The sequence below is a fragment of the Cyphomyrmex costatus genome, unplaced genomic scaffold (genome assembly GCF_001594065.2).
Source record: "Cyphomyrmex costatus isolate MS0001 unplaced genomic scaffold, Ccosl1.0 scaffold460, whole genome shotgun sequence".
NCBI classification, from domain to species: Eukaryota; Metazoa; Arthropoda; class Insecta; order Hymenoptera; family Formicidae; genus Cyphomyrmex; species Cyphomyrmex costatus.
The window spans coordinates 234,341-255,608 of record NW_017278857.1 but is presented as its reverse complement, the minus strand read 5'-3'; the positions used below and the strand labels follow the sequence as shown (position 1 = coordinate 255,608).

Sequence of the window (21,268 nt, the reverse complement as noted above, 5' to 3'; positions counted from 1 at the left end):
TCACTGCTGTAAAAGTTTGTAATATTGAAGTATCGATTTGTTTTGGTAATTATAGCAGCAATTCACAGAATCCAGGACGAAAGCGTAACAAGCTAGACATTACAATCTCTGATGCGAAATGCACGAATGTCCCGGAGACAAGGGCGGGTCAGTGCTAGGAGCCGCGATAACTATCTAATGACCCGTCGAAGATATATTAGCTTCGAGAAGTTAATCTGGCGCGAGCTGGGTGAATTCCCGTCGGAAGATGCACGACGTGAGCACTTGCTCGTCGAATACTGAGAAGTCTTTGAGGCTAACGACTGGTTGCGCTCTTGGTCGGCTTAGTTCCAGAAAAAAAAACAAGAGAGACTTTTCGGCGTCGAGAAACGTCAAGTCTTCCTCTTTTCTCCACGCAGCTATCCCCTCCCTCATCACTTTATATCATTCTCCTCCTCCCATCTTCCCGCGACAGGAACTGTCCAGGAATAACGACTCCCGCGGACCCCCCGAAGCCATTGGCTCGCGTTAAACTCACGGAGCGGCCTCAAGGGAGGTCAATTGGTCGTGACGTCATCGGCGCAACGCAATAAAATGTAATAGGCGACTTAAGCGGAACACGTGAGCAGATCGTGACCTGAAGCGGCAGACACGCCGTTTAGAATTGCCCCCTGTCTTGTCTCTTCTTCTCTGTTGCACCCGCTCCGTCATTCGCGTAACATTGCCTCTTTAAGAGCCGTCTCGTCTTCGACGAGCGCGACTTCCTTCCCTATTCACTGTAAGAGACTCTTTGATTTCGCCTCTCGATAGACGAGGGGAGACATACCTATACTGAAGACGATAACGATATACTCCACAGTTCACCGAAACTAAGTGAAGATTCGAAGCGATGAAGCTTCTCTAGGTCTTCAGGTTCTCGAAGAGACGCGCAACGTCGTAACTTCGCCAGTTCTCACGCTTTATCGAAAATGGTATTCCGCTAGTAAAGATAAAGGTACGAGTCGCGTGTATACATTTTCCGATCGGTGTGTCTGACGAGAGTTCTCTTGCAGGCACCAGTCATAAGTAATACGTAATAATTTCCAGATGACGATAAACTGGATCTTTCTGGGGAATGGTTCGAAAATTATTGATATTTATTATTTGCGCTACTTGAATGAAAATTAATGTGTTGTTTAACGTGAGATTTTTGTAAAATATTTTGGAGCGTTTAAATTACAAGATATCATTCAATCTTTAATGTTAATATGGTTGGCATAGAAACACGAAACCGAAATATGGTGAATTATGGCAGATGGAGTCATAGCAAGATAAACGGCTGATTAATAGATGGCGAGAAATTCAATCAAACTATAGATTTATCCAGCACGAGGCAGGAAAACCGGTTTGTAATTCTTACAACATACAAACCATAAACGAAGTTTGAAAAGGAATAACTGTTTGCTTATTCACGTTCGCTTGTTCCATTAAATGTTTTATCCACGACTGGATAGAAACCGGTATTGGACATGTATACACGCATAATCAATGCGCATAATATTCAAAGTATCACGCAAACTATGTATAATTTCGAAACAACAGTGTAGATATTTAGATTAACGTAAATTGATAATAATAAAAGAGCTGTTTTTCAGGTATCAAGGTTGGGAGTAGTCTTTTTAATATCTGCTACAATTTTATTAACGTTGTGTTTATGTGCATTGTGTGTGTGTGTGTGTGTGTATGTGCGAATTAATATATTTATTCTCTCATTCAAATTATACTTTCCGATTTTGGTCTTTATAATCCATTAATAAATTTGATCTGTAATATTTTTACGCGTCCTATTTTAAGAAAGTTTTAATATAGATATCCACTATAAATATATAATTATTAATTTAATAATATAGTATTGCGCGTATATATTGTGATGAAGATTTTTATCTCTAATGTATCTATTAATATTACTCCGTATATGTTAATAATACTCGAATATATTACGGAATCAGTTCAAACTTTTTGACAGTTTGATATAGTCTTCGACTGATTTTTCCGAAAATACGCAAGATTCTTCTTCTAAGAAGAAGATAAATCGAGGGTTTCTTGTAAATAATTCCAAATTACCGGTAGCTATTCCAGCGGCGATGATGCGCAGGTACACAAACCACAACGCTGCTCATCCAATTGGACCGTTCATAGTGGCTCATTCAGCGTTTATGGTTTGTCATAAAACCGAAAGCCCATCATGACCGGCTGGGCGTTCACAATACCCCTCTATATTACCCGGGTCTTTCAGGACGAACCAACGACAAAGTACGCTCTAACGATCCAAGTAAATCGCCGGGCAGCCCGGATAGGAACGAAGCCGGTCGTTGTTACGTCGGACACTGACCTGTTAATCATCCGTGTCATTAAAACGCGTATCGTTGCCCCATATCGAACTCTACACCGCCAATTTGCGTCGCCGCGCCGGCCACGACAGTAAGCGTTTTAAATCGCGTCGTATCGCGTTCCGCAAGCGCGATTCCGACCGTGTGGGTAAGGATTCCGCAATCATTGTTGCGTGACTGACGGTGAAATTACACGTACTGTTAGATTTTCAAGGTCTCGACACTCGGAGCGCGCCGCATTGTGCACGAGACAGGCGTATCTATAATGGACGCTCGTGTGAATTTCATTTATTGCCGCATTTATTTTTGCTACACGCGTGGGTGCTCTTTATAAACTGGTTTAAATATGAAGGTGTTGGTGACTATTCGTGTGAATATAAATTATTAGAGAAAATTTGCATTCTCGTAACTAAGCGCGCGGACTTTTGCATATCGATTTGCAAATAACAATAAACCGCCTTATTTTTTTTTTTTTTTATTATCTTGTTTTTTATCCTTTAGTTGTAAATACCGCGCTTATAATACATACATCTAGCAGGATAGAGTTATTTGCAAGTAAAATTTATGCAAAAGCAAGTGAAATCTTAATAAGTAATCAATTTCCAAGCTTATTCCTGTTAATTTATGACATTGTTATTTTATATTCATTAATATGAAAATAACAGAATGGAAGAGCGCAACAGTATTTTTATCTGTCTTGTTGATTTAGCATCGATTCTTTCAATTTTTTAAAGTTAAGTGACGATCAGCAAGAGGATGTATTTTACAAAATCAGGTTTCTTAAAGTTTCAAGAGCCTTGAACTTACCCGGTAAGAACTCGGACGGAAATTGCACATATAGTTACGGTCCATTCAGTATTCCTCGCGATTATGGGGGTTAATGGCACGGTGCTTTCGTTTGCCTCTTTCGCATCGCGAATTATCACGCGGAGGGATGGAAAGGGGGAGAGAGAGAGAGAGAGAGAGAGAGGAGCTGCGTTTCCCATTGCTCCTGAATTATTTATCAGTCGTAGCCGAGCCCGCAGCCTGGATCGTAACGATTGAATGGTCAGTGACCGGATGTATGACGCGCGGTCGCGGGACAAGATGGTCGACGACGATAATTACTCGCGTGTTTACGACCGATAAAGCTCGAATCTACCATGCCTCCCTCGATGCCTCCCAAACGCGCGAATGCCGGTTTCGTGTGTACACGCCCGCCTGCGCATTTAATCACATATGTATCACTATGTGTGCATTACTTGCGTGTACGAAGTGTCACGAGCACGACTCCGCCAATTAAGCGTAACGCCAAGGGATATCCGGCATAATCAGGACGGTTCATTTGGCACGATGTTATTGGCATTGATACTTTCGCGTAACTTAACCGTTAGAACTGTCGCGAAAGTAAGGCCAATCGATCGAGATGGCTCGCGTAAGGTCACACAAACAGGGATATTCTAAAATATCGCGTAAAAGAAAACGATGAAATTTCATTGCATTTCTTATTGCATAAAATAAAAAGCTCGTATTACATGTACATTTATAATTCTGTAATAAATGTGAAGAAAAAAGAGAGAGAAATATGCATCGATAAAAACGGAATTTTATTACACACGAGCGTTTTAATTATCTTGACACATTTTTTTATGTGCCTTTTATAGAATTCCAAAACTGGAATATGCTGCATGCATAATTGATGCAAAATCGTTCACAGATTTTATGATAGATACTGCATCATAAACTCCTTCCTTTTCAAACTGAGAAAAATAAGATTGAAATGCATATTTTCTGCCACATATGTAGCGCATGTGTTGTGTCCCTTCGTCAGTGTTACCCCATGTTTGTTGACACACTGTTATACTGGACTAAATCATTTAAAGCGAAACGACCGTATTTAGACCTAAATGCAGCAGCAAGTGCAGCACGTGACAGGTGCAAAGTGTGCTCGAACCGTTTTCTCATTCTATCAAGGATACCGCGAAAGTTCTCGTCGCGTATCATGGCCACGTCGTTTCCGAGGAACTCGGGCGATTTCTCGGAGCTTTTATCGCGCGTAAAAGGCGGAGCGTGAATAGACGATGGCTAGAGTAAAGAAAGGAAGACGTAGACACGCGTGTCAGGGTGTGACGGGGATAAGGAATCGAGGCCTTGGCTCGCCGTCGCAACGTCGTAAAGATACAATAGAAGCGTGCAGCTGCGAAGTCTTCTCCTGGGTCCAGGCCACCGTGAATGTTGGTGGGCGTCCCCCTCATTCTAACGGCCTCCATTTCCCTCCTTCGCGGACTCTTTCTCTTCTTCGTTTTCTCTATGTTTCTTTCTTTCTTGTTTCTTCTTCTTCTTCTTCTTCTTCTTGTAAGGCGTGATACGTGGAAACTCGTGAAGGGGGAGCGGGGAAAAAATAATAAAAACGGAGCGGGTAAAAGACCCGGCCCGTATGGTCGACACGTGACGAATTCACGGTCGATCCTTATAGATCGTATCCTCAGTCATTTTTTCCTCTTTATCTCTTCCTCTCGACCGTTCCAATTTTGCGTCTCGTTTCTTCGGAGCAAAAACCTCGTGAACCTCGTCTGCGGGAAACGTGAAGGTTTGACCCATGTGTCGGCTCGTTACTGTTACCCAGATCAGGTTTAAAAAGAGAGGAAAAAGAAAGAGCGAGAGAGAGAGAGAAAGATAGTAGAAAGCTACTCTTAACGTTAATTAAAGCGTCGCTCTCATGAGAGCAGAACTCGCCTGACCTCGCCTGGCGTTAACAGCGATCGTGAATTATGTCACTCTTCTCTGTCGTGACGGTCCAATACGGTAGCGATCTCACTGCTGTAGATTTCTCTCACAGTCTCCTATATATGAATTTACATCGCAGAATACCGTGTCATTACGTAACGCACACACGAATAACGCGATCCACGATCTCTTCACGCGATCGGAATTTATAACTCTTTACTATAAATTCTGATGTAATCTTCCTTGGCGAGTATATTAAGTTTCATGAATGCGTCGATAGTATTTCTTTTCTCATTCACAATTCAACGTGCGCGCATTAAATAGATTTTTTAAAGACATACATATCTACATGAATATTTTCTATATTGTGAATCATATCTTTATCTAATTATCTCGTCGAGTTTGTTTTTTATTATTTCCTCCTAAAATAACCATGTCTCTTATCCGCGTAAATTTAATTTTTCCACATCAAAAATATTGAACTATATATAATTTCCGAGGAGCTTTTTGTAAAACTGAAAATTTTAACGAATCGATTCTCGAGCAAATAGAACTAAAATCTCATTTTTGGAATTATGCATTCAAGCAAATTTTAATTTATCACAAGATCGCAAATAAAAGTTCAATTATCGAATTAAATAATGTTAAAAGTTGAAATTATTGTTATACGTTCGAAGAGTACATTGAAGAAAACTTTATAACGCAGATTAGTCGTACAAATCCGTAAACGATAGAAATTTTACTTTAATGTACAGCGCAAGGAATCGTTTAAGTGAAGATCACGCGGAAGCACAGATCGGTTGTTCAATCGCTCTCGATCTTTCCGGCTCATTGATTTCAGGCGACAGTATCTTTTAGACACGCGGACGATCGGTCATGCGAGACGAGACGCGATATGTCGATGCCATCGAGAGCACTTACACACAATCGACGCACAGAGAACGTGCATTTCTATTACTTCCTCCGTTCTCTAAATCGGTCGCAATCAATTTCGATTTATCGCTCTATTACTGTCACGCGCGTTATCTGTCTAAGCACATAAACGGACTCGGTTTGGCGACGTGACGATTAATATCGAAGTTAAGTGCATTACATTCGATCTATCTTGATGTTTGTTGTTGCCAAAGTTGATTTAAGTTAATGTAAAGAATGTTTGCTCGGTTATAATGCGCTAATAATACGCTAATTTTTGTATAAATTAGGAAAATTATTTTCTTATCGGAATAGTTTGCTAAAATGGCTATCTATTTCGGTGCGCGATAACAGCGTCGAAAAATAACTGAATTAATTTGCTTTAGTTCGACTAAAAGTAGTTCGGTGGTGTTTTAGAGAATACGCGCGCCCCTTTAATTCAAGCGGGCGGAAATATCTTGTTGCTCTTCCAGATAAATTGTCGATCAAGTGCAAATTAATTCTGTTAATCGTGGCACGTTATTTACTGCGCTAAACTGTATACGTTGACCTTCAGCGATGGCTACTTGATGTCACGATGATTACGTACTTTACGGAAAATATCAATTGTAAATGCCTACTTGCTTATTAATAGAAACTGTTGACACGTTCACCGCACCACGACGCACAGTGTTTTAATAAATGATAATATGGATATGTGAATACCGTAATGTAGGTTGAGCGATAAAGAAGCGACTCCTGCTCGGTTTTCTTGCGATCATAAAGTGTCCCAAGGTCACGTTATAACAGCTGCGATCGTGCCTCTTATATAAGCGAGTTTTTAATAAGAATGCAAAATAATTCAAAGCCAAATCGCTGTGAATTTTTATTTTTAAAGAGTTTAGCAAAATTTATTGTAAAATTTATTGCAAAAATTTTGAGTCACGTTCTCCTCAATATAAATAAATCATATTTATAATTTTTATACAGTTTTTTTTTTACAAATACTTATAAATATTCGATATATTCTTTTTGACTTGCACATTATTGTGATGTTTCTGTATGGTAAATCTATCATTGGATATTTTGCAGAAATAACATTTTGAGAATTTTCATTGTAATGAATTTTTAATGTCGTTCTTTAATTTCTTTCTCAAAAACTGAACGCAATGAATTTTAATTTTCAACTGTTTTCTTTTTATAAAAATAGTGATATTATAAATACTAAATGTTGGTAAAGCATTATTATTTAACAGTAAAAAGTAACTGCAAGTAAAAGTAATCACAAAATAAAGTCGTCTATGTTAATCTCGTAAAGTATCGTTGTTGTGTCGAAGCTTTATTTCGCTATTACGACGTCTCGAGATGTCGTGCTTAGCGTAGCATGTCTAAACCGAGCGATGCCCCGTCAGCTCTATCAAACTTCCGTCACGATCGACGGTGACTGCGAGTAAATTAGATGGGCTTGACACTGCGCGGGGTCTTGGCATGGGGTCTGGGCGTCTCAGAAGCGGAAGAATAAGACGAAAGAAAGAGAGAGAGAGAGAGAGAGAGGAAGGCCTGGCGGTACGCCAGAACTTTTATTCTTGCGCCGACTCGTTCCATGTCTTTAAGCTCACCCCAGAGGTCCCGGATCTCTTCAACCCCATTGCCATTTTTCCTCGTCACTACGATCCCGAGTTATCTCTCTCACTCCCTCTTTCCTTTCTGCCATCGCTCTTTTGCCACTCTGCTTCGCTTCGTTTCGCGATGTTGGAAATAAGTTTATCAACAAACGCGCAGAGCGGGATCTTCGTCCATAGCGCCGCCGTGGAGAGAGCATCGGCAGAAATAGCGGCTCCTAAAATAAGCGTCGTGGAAGACGAGACGCGTCTCTTCGAAGAGACACACGGATCTTTGCACGAATGCGAACTCTTATTCGTTGGCCAACTCTTTCATTCACCCGTATCGCCTTTCGTTGTACTATTAGGTAAATCGTATAACTTAATCTTATTCCGATGCCAGATTATCGTTACACATTACAACTAATAATAAAATAATCATGTAGGAAATTTATCGGATTTTAAATGGATAAATATCGTATCCAGATATTTTATTCTTTCGCGTCGAGGTTCATTTTTACGCAGTGAATAAAACAGTAAATTTATATCGCTTAATAAGCTTAATTAACTTTAATGAGTTCTCGTTCATATTATGTGATTCTATTGTAAGAAATGTATTGCTCTTTGGTATAGACTGTCGTGTATAATTCCTTGCGTTAATACATGCCGTAGCATTTATCTGATTTTCTCTCAAATACGCTTAATTGATCAACCTAATTATCAAAGTGCTGCATCGTACATCTAGTGCATAAATCGCTCTTGCATTTAAAGCACCGCATTATATGCGTTTAATCAGTTGCCGTATTAATTTCAATACGATGTTTTATTACCACACCTTTACGTTCTTCCGTTTATACTCGTATATAAACGGAAATCTCCATCCAAGTTTTAAAATCAATAATAAAGCAAATGTTGTAACATTTTGTAATATATTCCATCTGCGGGGTGAACGGCAATTTTTACAATTGTGTAGCAATCCTGTTGTATTAACATATACGTTAAACCTCGTATTTATGTTGCGCATTTAGCGCTCAATGCGACTATCTAATTCTAAATTTATATCATTCGTGTAAAACTCGTTCGCGTTATTACACGAATGAGATGCGGAACATGAGACGCGCTTAACATCCGGGATCCTTACCGTATAGAAAATTTGACGAATTGTTAGTGAATGCATTAAAATTAACAAAATTCAGTGGGAATGCATTACGAATAAAAGAGTAAATGAATAATAAAGTGATTTAAATTTATCCACTCAAATACTTAATTGACAGGTATTGCAGCGCGAATATATAATTTTAATGACTGTCTCTAGCATCACAAATGTTCCCAAGTTGAATAATGCAGGATATTTTAGGTTTAATGTGCTTTATCTAACATTAGAGTAAAATTAAAAATTAAATGAATAGAGGATGTTAGTATTTGTGTTTATAAAATTTAATTTGCAAATGGAAATTGTGTACAATATACATAAAAATTTTTCGAAACTATTAATCATTAATCTGACTAAATTTCCATATGATATATTTTTCTGTCTTTTTCTTTCTCTCTCGAACTTTTGTATGTAACGTAAAGTTTCAAGAGAAGTAATAGAGCGAGCGGATGGCAGTGACTGATACTCGCGTTGAAACTAATGGCGCGTGCAGAATGCGGATTCAGCATGACGCGGTCGATAGTAGACGTATGAGAGAATGGGCGGTAAGAGTCGGTGGTAGGAGGGTGATGTTTCGTTAACCACGGGGAGACAGAGAAGGAGAGGGAGCGAGAGAGAGAGAGAGAGAGAGTTTGAAGGACTACCTGCTTGCCCGTTTGTCTGCATGGGGCGTTGATTTTGACAAAGGGTTTAAATGCCTGGCGAGACCGCCCAAGCATATCTAATTCCCCGCACCCCTGTAACTCCGGAGCAAGCTGACGATATCTCAAACTAGGGATGCACCGTTGCCCCTTGTGACAAAGAGCGCTGGCGTAGGAGTTGTTTTTCACGACCTAACCCCTTTTGAAGGGTCATGCACTTTTAAAGCCCTCCGCTTTCCGCGCTGCTAAGCGAGATGCAAGGTCATGAAAACAATTTTCGATTGTGGAGATTGGAGATTGTCTCGTGAAAAAATAATCGATGTGTGAATTAATGCAATTTGTTAATGATATCAAGTATTTAAGATAGCTTGGAAGGAATTAGTTACACGTAGTATTATTTGTTTAATTTTATTTTTGTCATTTTGTCTTATAATTTTCTCTCTCTCTCTCTCTTAGCCCTGTTTTACCAATGTAAAAGTAACTTTAGTCTCTGTTCCATTTATTCTTTATCTTTGTCTATAATTCTTAGAAAAAGATAAATAGTAAGTTTAACCGAGATTAAAGTTAATCTTATATTGGTGGAACCACTTAATGACGTTACTGTTATAAATCTTTCAGTTTTCTACCAGTGAACTTGTGGTAGCGAACTTGTTTTATTTTATCATACTTATTTCAGAGAACAAAAGCAATTTGTCATGCTCTGTACATACGACGATAAGAATTTACATGCAAATAAACCGCACGTGTAGATCTTACATAATGCAACGCGCTTGGAATAACAGTCCAATAACTAATATTATACTTCACATTTACTACGAATATTGAAGTGTTTTCTTGTTAGATATAAATATCTAATCTGTTCATAAGAACACACAAACAGTATCATTCATCTCATATAATACAGTCTCGCAATGTTTTTATGAAACGATAATTACATGTTAATAACCTGGTTATCGCATCCTCTGAGAATTATAAGATAACATGATGTTTCTTGTTGCTCTCTAACGTTATCATTTTAAACATGAAATGCGGATCCGTTACGTAAATATTTGTATTACGAAAAAAAGATAAAAGTGGACTTTCGGACGAAAGATGAAAGTATCGTATAAATAAAAATTTACGCCCTGGGCTGAATAAAATTCTCCGACCTATATTTTTTTCAAGTACTTTTTGCTTCAACACGAGTTTTGTATCCAGCCACGTATTCTTCGACCTTTTTTAATATTCAGGTATTCACACAAATCTTTTGGGGGGATTCTCTTACTTTCCATTTTAGATTTTAGATTTTATCAGAATTAATCTACGACTATAGAAATTTTGGTTATCAAGGTTATCCCGCTTTCTATCATTCACCGTAATGAAACGAGAGAAACGTAAGAAGAAAATAATTCTTAATTTTGTACGCAAAATACATTCTTTTTCGTGTCATTTATATGAATTATTACTATTATCTTCCGTAGTTTATTATGAGACACATACTTTGGTCTCATTGGTAGCTACGTAATACTTACCAACAATGGAAAGCCATTTTCTCGTCACGTATCGATAGAGACATCCAATAATCACATCTCGGTCCGAAAGTGACGGCCGTATGAACGACGCCACGCGTGTGAGTAACGATAGTGCGAAACAAAGTATAGGATCAATGACGCGCAACGTAATGCATGCGTGCAATAGTTGAACGACAAACCGCAGATCGCTAGGAAACGGGATGCACGGATGTCGGTTCGTCCCAACGATGCGCCTCGTATCCGTATATATCTCTCCGTATACATACGTGTGTGCCTGCACGAACTGCACATATCGGATAAACATACCCCACGCCATAGGCATCGCTGTTGCCCGTTGTGGAGAGGACCTCCCCCTCCGGGTAATAACAGTAAATCCCGAGTAATAAATCCCTCCGCCGCGCCGCGCCGTGTCTTCCTTCCCTGCCCCCTTTTGTCCTTCTATCTGCTCGCGCAGTGGGTGTATGCATGCCTGTGCGTATGGATGCGTAGCCTCCTCCCCCTTCACCTGTTCATCCCTCTCTGTGTTCGTTTTCCCAACCAGTTTCTCCTTCACGCGAGCGTGCACGTACGCACACGCGCGAAGAGAAGGGCATGCAATTTCTATCCGCTCGCTTCTCTTCGGGATGGGATATACGTGTATGACGTGCATTGTTGTAAATTGCTCCCATGCTACGGCCATGTACCTACCGGGTTAATCGAAGACCCCCTTGAACTCCCTTGAACTCGCACTAACGCGACGGAAACCGGAAACCCAGTTGAATGTGCCAGCGTACCTACTACGATACAATTCCTCGGTTGAAATGATTCGTCGTTGTTGATCCGTGTACAAAGTACGCTCTCAATCGAGGTCAGTAGACAAGATTCATAACTGCGATTGATAATGTCCTGCCGTATTGTCGAGTATTCAGGAACGACGTACAATTGCACGAGCAGCGATTTAGTCTAATAAATTAAGAAGATTTAATGTTGAGCCAATAACAATCCTTTAGCTAATACCCAGTTATTATGGTCATTATTACCGATGCTATCAGCGTTTGGATGGCGGCCAATTGAGCAGAGGATAATGGTATTATATTATTATCGTGATTTATATTTTAATATCGGAATTCAAAGTAGTACTTGACTTTGAAAATAATCTGTAAAAATATCGTTAATTATATGATAAGATATTTTTTGTATCACATATGTCAACTGTGAAGAAGATTTAAGTTATTTCTACCATCGTCTCTTTTTTTCAATTTCACACGTCAGTTCATTTTTCCATTTGAATGATAGTAATAATGTGTCAGAAACTGAATTACAATTATTCAATGTGTCAAAAGTTTCTTTGTAACTTGCAATTCCGTGAAATTTGAAAGATAAACAATATTTCCTTCTGGGAGAATATATGAGAATTAATATATTGAATTGTGCGAATATATATCAAGTGAGGGTGGAAGAAGGGAGTTGCCAGAGAGATTGCTTTATATAGCGTCCTAGGGTTACCGAGTTATGCGAATCACTGACTGATGTGCACATCAAAGGGATTACCTCGGTAAATCAGCTCCATAATCTCTTCGGACGGTGAACAGTCGATGTACCGAACAGCTGTAGGGATCGATCGGTTGCTCGCCACAATTATGCAGTCCGATCAAGGGTATCGAGATAACCTTCGTGTACAAGCATATCGAGCGCGCGATAATCTACCGTCGTACCGTCGATAATTTCAATAATTAACGGCCGTGCGACTCGCTTGCAAGCTTGTGATGTTCTTTACATGTAATCAATTTCCGTCGCGTGATATTATTAGATTACTTATACTGCCACGTTATCCAAAGATTCTGGAATGCGGAAACAAAAAGTGAAGTATGAATGAAGTTCCGAATTGATGTCGGTTTTTATACGAGTTTGTCACACTGTGGGAAAAACTCTAACATCATCACCTCTTAAAAACTTTAAGTTATAAAACATTTCTCGTCAGTTATGTACAACTATATGAAGTTACATACAGTGCTATAAAGTACTAATTTATAATAAAATACATAGTATACTTGTGCATATTCCACATATATAGTACTATATAAAATCGTAATATCATAAAATTGGAGCATGTACTAAAGTTGTGAACTTTAAGAACTGAGTTAACGATTTGCTATATTTCCTCGCACATTATAGTCCTATGACATAGATACAGAAAATAGGTACAGCTAATTTAACGTATTGTATAACGTTAAAATTAACTGCGCTCGATTCCAAGTTAGTTACAGTATCAATTTCACTTTCCAGCATGTATTTCATGCATCACACATTTACCATCGCTTTTTCTTGTTTCAGAGAAGAACAATGCCCGTAACAATCGACGTCGACGCGTGAGCGAAGGTGCCAGTCGCGAGAGAAACGAAAAAGATTCAGCGGAATCCACACGGCAACAAGAGGATCGTGAAAATAAAGGTCCACCGGCTAGCAAAGTAAGCAATCGTGTTGCACGGCCGGTGTTAGAAGAAGCAAACAGTGCATCGGGAAGTGCTTCGAAACTACGACGACGTGGCGCCGCGGTAAAGAGTCCGACCACCGACCAGGGGCCGGCACAGCATCAGAGACCGGCACGAAGAAGACCGAGGCCAGGAGGAGGTGGTCAAGAAGTCAAGACAGACACAGAGGTAGAGTCTGTCGAGCATCATCATCGCACCGGTGCCAGAGTCGACAAGGACGAACGCCTCGGTAACAAATCGGAAGAAGAGGAGGAGGAAGAGGAAGAGGAGGAAGAACGTCTCGAGGGGGAGGATGAAGAGAGTCAGGAACGCTGCGATCCACTGACTAAGCGGCTAAGAACAAGCCCCGTCGGCAGAAAGCTCCGATCCGAGAGTAGTAAGAGCAAAAACGCTGAGGAAGCTGTAGCGGATCGGACCAGAAGATCGGTGGTGGAAGCAGAGGGAGAAGACGAGGAGGAAGACCACGACGAGGACGACGTTGAGGAGGAAGCGGGGGCGGAAAAACACGACGGAGCCGAACGAGAGATTGGTAAACTTGAAGAGGACGAGGAGAGTCAGTCCAGAGAACGGGATAGAGAACCCGAGCCACCACCTCCGGACAAAGTCGATCCCGGAGGCGATCCGGCTACCAAGGAGGAGCAGCAACCAGATAACAAATCAGAATCGAGAAAGGACGCTCGCGCGACCGATTGGGACGCAGATAAGATCAGCGAAAGTCAGGAACAACAACGACACCAACAGCAACAGCCACCGCAGTTACTCGTGAATGGATTGCATGTTGATTCGCCGCTGGTCAGCGATAAGACAAATGCCATCCGCGAGGGCAGTCCGTCGGTGCTAAAGTCAACTCGATCAAAGACAAAAAATTTTGTGGAAGAAGCTAGAGAGGACGTAGCGGCGGCGGCGGCGGCGGCGGCGGCGGCGGCGGCGGCGGCGGCAGTAGAGAACGAGCGCGACGAAAACGCGAGTGAAGAAGAAGTGAGCTCGCAGCGATCGCGACGCACAGAGCTGACCATCACCGAGTTAGGCACGGAGGATAGCGTGGGTAGCGTCGGTGGCGTTAGGGCGGCCAGCGTCGAATCGGTCGTCGAGCTGCTGGAGTCGAGCAGTCAGGACTCAGGCTCCGTGCTGGAGAGGCTGAGTCCGTTTAGTAGCAGCGGCGGCGGCGGCCCCGGCAGGCAGAGCAGCCTGCTCCTGGAACAGCAGCGGGAGCAGGAGCGCAATCGGCACAACGAGAGCCCGATCATCCTTGCCGAGAGACTGAACAAGCCGCCACCGCCGATCGCCGGTCACCATCACCACCCTCACATACAATCCTATCATCAGCCGCATCATCAGCAACAACAGTTCCATCATCACCATCAACAGCATCACCAACAGCGTTATTCCGCCAATAGTCCGGTGATCCATCACCATCACCAGCAGCAACAGCAGCAGCAACAACAGCCACCGTCGCAACATCATCATTATCAGCTAGCGAGCAGCCCGCACCAACATCATCACCATTCCACCGCTCGCCTGACCCCGTCGAGCCTCCTCGAGGTGCAACAGCAGTCTCACACATCGAGGGGTGGCGATGAGGCCGGCCTCATGGAAGTGGAGGCCGGGGCCGGTATACCTGGAACGGGCGTCCTCGTCGGTGTGCCTACGGCGGTCGGTGGCATACGGTCGTCGGGAGGCAGCAGCGGCGCCGTTGGTGTCGCTACTTACGGCGACAGCGGTTCCGACAGCGGGGTAAGCTCGCTCAAGAGCGCCAGTTCTGGCGACGAGAGGAGCGGCAGCAGGAGCTCGGCGCTTAGCGTCGAGGAGACAACATCATCCTCGACGCCGCTAGCCCCCGTCGTTGCCACTGCCGCCGCTGCCCCGGCCAGAATTTGGCACGTCCAGAGCGTGCAACACACGTCCCTATTAATGGCGCATCCGTCTCAGGGCGCGCCCAACGCCGGCGCTAGTGCCGCAGCCACGGCGCCGCCGGTCGGCTACCACAATCCACCTCCTCCGAGTCACCATGCTGCCGAGATGCTCTGGAGGCCGTCCAGGGCCTACCCGCCGCTCTCGCACACACTTTTAGGCCCACAACCATCCAGTCCCGAGGAACTGCTCGAGAGAGACCGCCATGATAGAATGCTACGGTGAGTCGTGTTTTATTCTTTATCGATTTTCTATTTCCAATGATACATTTTTGCGAATTCTACGTCAGAAGTTTGGAAAAGTTGTCAGATTGAGAAACTCATAATCAATGTTTTTCGTGAAGAGAAATTGAAAGAAATTACTAAAAATTGGCAGAGATCTTTTTTCTATAAAGTTTGTTTTTTCGAATTATATAAGGAATAATAAGAAAAATAAGAAATAATAAAACGGATATCTTATGAGTAAAATATGATATTTAATTACGTCACTCTCTAAGGGAAACTAAACTTCGGTATATACTTAGAAGAGAAATGTATAAAAAGGAATCAATAATAAGTTTTAAAAAATGTATCAAAAAATGGTCTTGATTAGATATTCAACTTTATATAGAAACAATTTTCTCTCAATTGATTTTAATCTGTCTTTACTTCGAAATGGAAACATAAGTTATATAATAGTATAGGTATTTATAAAAATGCTTGAGAACAGGCATCGATACATATCCGTAAATTTATATAGATTGAAAGTAGATCCGCGTCTCGATAAACGGCGCTTTAATAGTTTTGACGTAGCATTACGTCTTCTATAATCGCCTCAGTCAATTGATGGTTGCAACGCGATATGTAACGACGATAAAAAGTTTATTTACCACGGCTACTTTTCCGCTCGACTACGTGCGCCATTAATAGCGCTGCCACATGCACGAGCGATTTTGAGTACGCGCATAATAATGCCCTGAACAGCAGCGTGACGATGTCATGACTACGTTATGCCAATAATCTAAACCTTAGATTCGCTTTCCCTGTCGACGTGAATTATCCACCGTAATCCGTGACGTTTATCGTATCTTTCTTTTGCTCGATCAATTGCCTCGTCAATAACCTCGACACAGAAATGATCTGAAACGTGCCAATAACATTTCGATCCAATATCATGATTAACACGAATTGCCACGCTTCTCGACGCTTTATTGCTCCGAGTTCCTCAAATATTCGCGAGGAGCAGGCGTTTTTTGCCCGTAATTTACTCGTTCGCGTGTCTTCGCGACAAAACGTTCAGCCGGCCAGTAGATCCACGAAGGAAACGAGATTATCGTCCGGCATCGGGGAAGTGAATGCCCGACCGTTGTGGCAGCTGCATTCGGCGCTTTCTCGCCGGTTCTAGCCGTCGGACTTTCTTTGTCTGACTGCTCTCGCGTGACTACGTCAAGCGTATATACTCGCCATTCTCGTTTCTCGTCGTATGCGGGGAGGGCAGACAGGCGGATGCGCCTGAAAAAAAAAAAAAGAAAAAAGAAAAGAGGTGGACGGGACAGGCTCGAGCGTGCGTATCCACGGCCAAGCGTTGTTGCGCGCGCGCATAACGTGTATCTACGTGCGTTTCCGGGCGCCAGCTGCGAGCCGTTCCTCCGACTTCCGCCGGATTATCGCGATAGAGACGAGGCTCGGCCCGAGTAATCGAGTCATCATTCGTGCGGCAATGTCGACAACGAGGCGGTGACCCGAAACCGTCGCTCTTCGGCTTGTATAAATATAAACCGGTAGAACATTTACTAACACCGACGCCACTGATCGGCACGTGTCGATGACCCTGCCAGCCGTGCACGCTGTGCCTCGGCTTGACCTCACCGAAGGCCGCCCGCCAAAACTTTCGATACCGTTCATTTCTATTATATGCTCACCCTGATTTCAGAACAGGCTGCCGCTTTTTAGGAGTAGACAGGTGAAAGTGCGATAACACTGAGAGATCGCATTAACATAAGTTTTTCAGCATTATTCAATGTGCGTGTATCATTGAATCGCAGAATTGTATACAAGTTCTTGGAAAGTTCGTTCTCTTCCAGAGTATTACGAATACTCTCTTTGCATGATTATCATAATTGACAAATCCCCTTCTCGTGAAGTTCCGTCTTTCAATTATTCATAGTCAAAGTTCGTTGGGTAGAAAGTTATTCTTGAATGTATAAAACTTGCATTTACTTTATCAATAACAATGGAAACATAGTTGAAGATTGACGTGGACTCGGCCGTGACTCCACGTCTGTCAATGGTCGGTATGATATCGCTTTAGCGATGCATCGATCGAAAGAGACGGTGTGTAAGTTCTGTAAATACGGCAAACTAAAAGTTGGAATGTTTGAAACTAACCCCGGTGAACTTTAGATTACGAATAATTTAAGTACAAAACTATTATGGCGACAATGCAAGTCATATAAATTGGAAGCTATTGATATCTTGGCATTTAAGAAAAGATCAGCTCAAAATATCCGGCCTTAGAGCTACGGTCGTTTATTTTGATGTAGTTGGTATAAAACTTGAAGAGTACTGTTTTTACTTTTATATAAAGAATGAACTCAATTCCATTCATTTTAACCCAATTTCTCATTGTATCTCGTTCATTGAATTTTGCACAACTAACGCTAAACGATATAAATAAAAATCGTCTCTCTCTTTCTTTCGCATGCTTTTTACGTGTCATTGAAGCTAATCCTCGCAACAAATCCAGCGACCTGACCCACGGGATGAGTTCAGCGAGCATCTAGGTAGGGATAATTAATAGTCCGTGAACCAAGAACATGACTGAGATATTAAAGCTCTTCTCGTAAGAGCCCAGGCGGAAAAGGGCGACAGAGGGTTTAGGTTGGCAAGCTACTAGACGACGATGATGACCTCCTACATCGTCTGCCACTGCTGCTACTCATGTTCGGGAGAGAGAGGGGTCAGACAGCAGAGGACGTGCGTCGACTTGACAATATATTACATCAAGTCCGTGCCAAGTCCCTCTAAATATCGTTCCTCAGTATTTTTATGACGATGAACGTCGGCTACATTATGACGCTTTTTCGGATCACGGTATTTTATTTCGAATGATGAAAAGAAAAAGAGAAATTTACAGTCTCTGCGTTTCTCAACGTTTCGTGCTTTTTAATAACTGTCATCTGATTATTTGCTCGCACACAGACCTTGTGTCGTATTATCTTCCAATTTATTCACATTTTGTGTAAAATATTCAATCATGTTTCTAAAAAGAATGAACTTTTATTTGCCGAAATCTACATAATGAAGGGGAAATATATCAAGGATCGAGTAACAAAATTAAGGTCAGACTACTGGTAGTGAAAACGAAGATTGTATAGGGTAAACTCGGGTATTATGGCCATACGGAAAAGATGGCCATAAGTCATAATTTCCCCAATAATTACTAAATAGTGCATTTTTCTATTCTTTCTTATAAATAATCAATGTTTACAGTAGTTTATGTAAATACACTATTCAAAATAATAATATTATAAATATTATCTATTTTTTCTTTCGACTATCTGCAAAGTTTTCCAAATGTCTGCTAAAAACTGTTATAATATCAAATAAATTACAGTTAAGCTGCTGTAATCGACATTACATACACAATAAATGTACGTAAATTTCAATGTAACCTATAATTAATATTTTTATCTTCACTATTTATTTATAAATACTATGGCTATCTTTCCGTTACAGTTAGGGTAAGATGGCTCACTTTTTTTCGTAGTAATGTGAAAAGGATTATAAGTTCACAATGGAAAAAGTAGATTGGATTCAATGCATCCGTTGCAAACGGTGGTTACATGAAACCTGTACATCATTTGTTGATGTTTGTCAAACGTGTGGCAAAATTATTTCAAAAACTGATAAGTAATAAACATAAAAAACATTGTTTTTTTATTATAAATCTTTTTTTATGATCAATGATAAAAGTCTTTGTTTGATTTCCTTAATAAATCTTTGTTTGATTTTTTTTAACATAAAATATGTATGGTCAGCTATCCTATAATATCATGGCCATCTTATCCCTAAAAATCAGATAAGATGGCCAATGCTTACTTTGTAATATTTTGATAATATTAAAGTTCTGTTAAGTGTTTTCTCTTTAATTTCGATAGTATTTGTTACTTTAAGCTTCAATGAAAGTAATATCCCAAATATTATTAAAAAGTAACAGGAATAAATGTATGTTTTTTGCATTTTAAAAAACTATGGCCATCATACCCGAGTTTACCCTAATTAGTTACGTCGACAAATAGATCAGTAAATTATTAAAACTGATTAAGATCCTTGAAACCGTATAACTTTCTCAGTTTGGCGTTTTCGCGTTTTTTTGTTTTCAAAATTATGTATCTCAAAGTATTTTACTTCTATTTGACTTTTATAAATTATGAATCTGCTTCTTGAGCAGCTACAACTCTCCATTGATTGAAAACAAACAAATTAATTAAAATATGTCCATTTTTGCTGGAGTTACGATAATAAATATGAATAGGCTTCCCGGAACTCTAATATACACTTTTTCATGAGCAAAAAAGAAGTGTGTATATCTATATAGGATTAAGTAACACTTCTGTTGTATAATTGCTACTTTTTTGATTATGCAACAAATCACGGTGCTCTGGATATAATGCAGTTCGTTGATATTCCGTGATAATTAGGCTGGCTAAAATTGGAAGCAACAGTTTGTCGGCAGACGAGTTAATCGTCTTCGCATCCTCGAGACGTTTTCAAGGTCGAAGTTGTCTGATAGTATCCGAGAGCGGGCGCTCTCAATTTTCCCTTTCTCTCTCGTCGGGGTACAAGCGAACCCACGGGGGGAATGCCGCAAAAAGAACGAAGACGCGCGGTGAGAGAGCTACCCTAATGACCATCGTGTAGCGACGAAGGTTAACTACGCGGTTCATCCTCCTGCGATCGATATCCCACGTTCTTGTGCGTCTCATCTTCTCTCATTCTGAGATCCCATCGGAGCCGGTAGCACTCGATCACGAGGTATTAAAGCTTGATTGATCGATGCATCTTTTTTCTTGCTCAATCCCGGCCTGAGTCACGCGAGACCTGAAATGCGTTCCCGAATACAAAGCTATGGTTAAGATTAATCGTGCACGAGCGAAATTATTCTCGTTCCAAGAAAGGCATCGTTCTCGCAGCGCCGCTACGAATTAGTTTCAACAAAAAGCAACATGAGAATTTATCAAAAGAGATTAACGTTATTAAAAATATATCACACGACCGCGTAATTTTAATTAATGTAATTTTAATTGTGTCGTAGAATAGAACTTGTTTCAAAAATTACGTTGAAATAACATATATACATATGGTATTATTCGCATTATGATAACGAGCACGAATGAGGAAGAAAAGAAGAAAAATTCCTAATATTACTTAATAGCCCGCTATAAAATATTTCGCCAGCTGAGATGGCAGCCGATTATACATCGTTAGATAGTAACGTTACAAGCTACCATCGTTCATTAACGAAGCAGGCATTAAAACGAGTTATCAGGCTTCACTTCGCAAAAGCCATCGGCACAAATTAAGAGCAAATTTACCTGAGATATCGACGAGGGATGTTGTTGTGGAGTCAACTGGGAGAAGTAATCGCTCGTTACGTGTAACGAACAGGTGAAATTGGAAACTTGATAAAGCGGAGATGCGGATCGTCGGCGATCGGTTATCCGCATGAGAGGAGGACCGCGTCACGGAACGCAACGTTGCATTTGTCGATATCACGCGAGCCTTTTTACGTGGTCGACTCGAAACTTCCTGGAAACTTACCTGCGGCAGAACATGTCGCAGAGACACGCGTGTACGCGTTCCAATGCTTTTCGCGCACGTGGCGTGATCACGAAACAATGGTTCCGGGTGAGTTTGCCCCTTAGGCGTAAATAGGATCGCTCTTTCGTGTTCAAGTTGCATCAAAGATATCCCAACGACTATTATTCGAATAAATCGTGTAATTAGCGTACCGGTTCAAATAATTGGAGTACTTTACAGGAATTACGCGGTAAT

The 21,268-nt window shown here is 41.1% G+C and overlaps 1 protein-coding gene across 1 annotated transcript in view; it reads left to right on the top strand.

The window, feature by feature from the left end:
• The window catches only part of LOC108777725 (ecdysone-induced protein 74EF), a 131,720-nt gene extending 116,262 nt beyond the window's left edge, over positions 1–15,458 (top strand). The window contains exon 8 of the mRNA XM_018544680.1: positions 13,165–15,458. Coding sequence (XP_018400182.1) covers positions 13,165–15,458 — 2,294 coding nt within the window. The remainder of the gene's footprint in view (positions 1–13,164) is intronic.
• Positions 15,459–21,268: the final 5,810 nt, after the last annotated feature.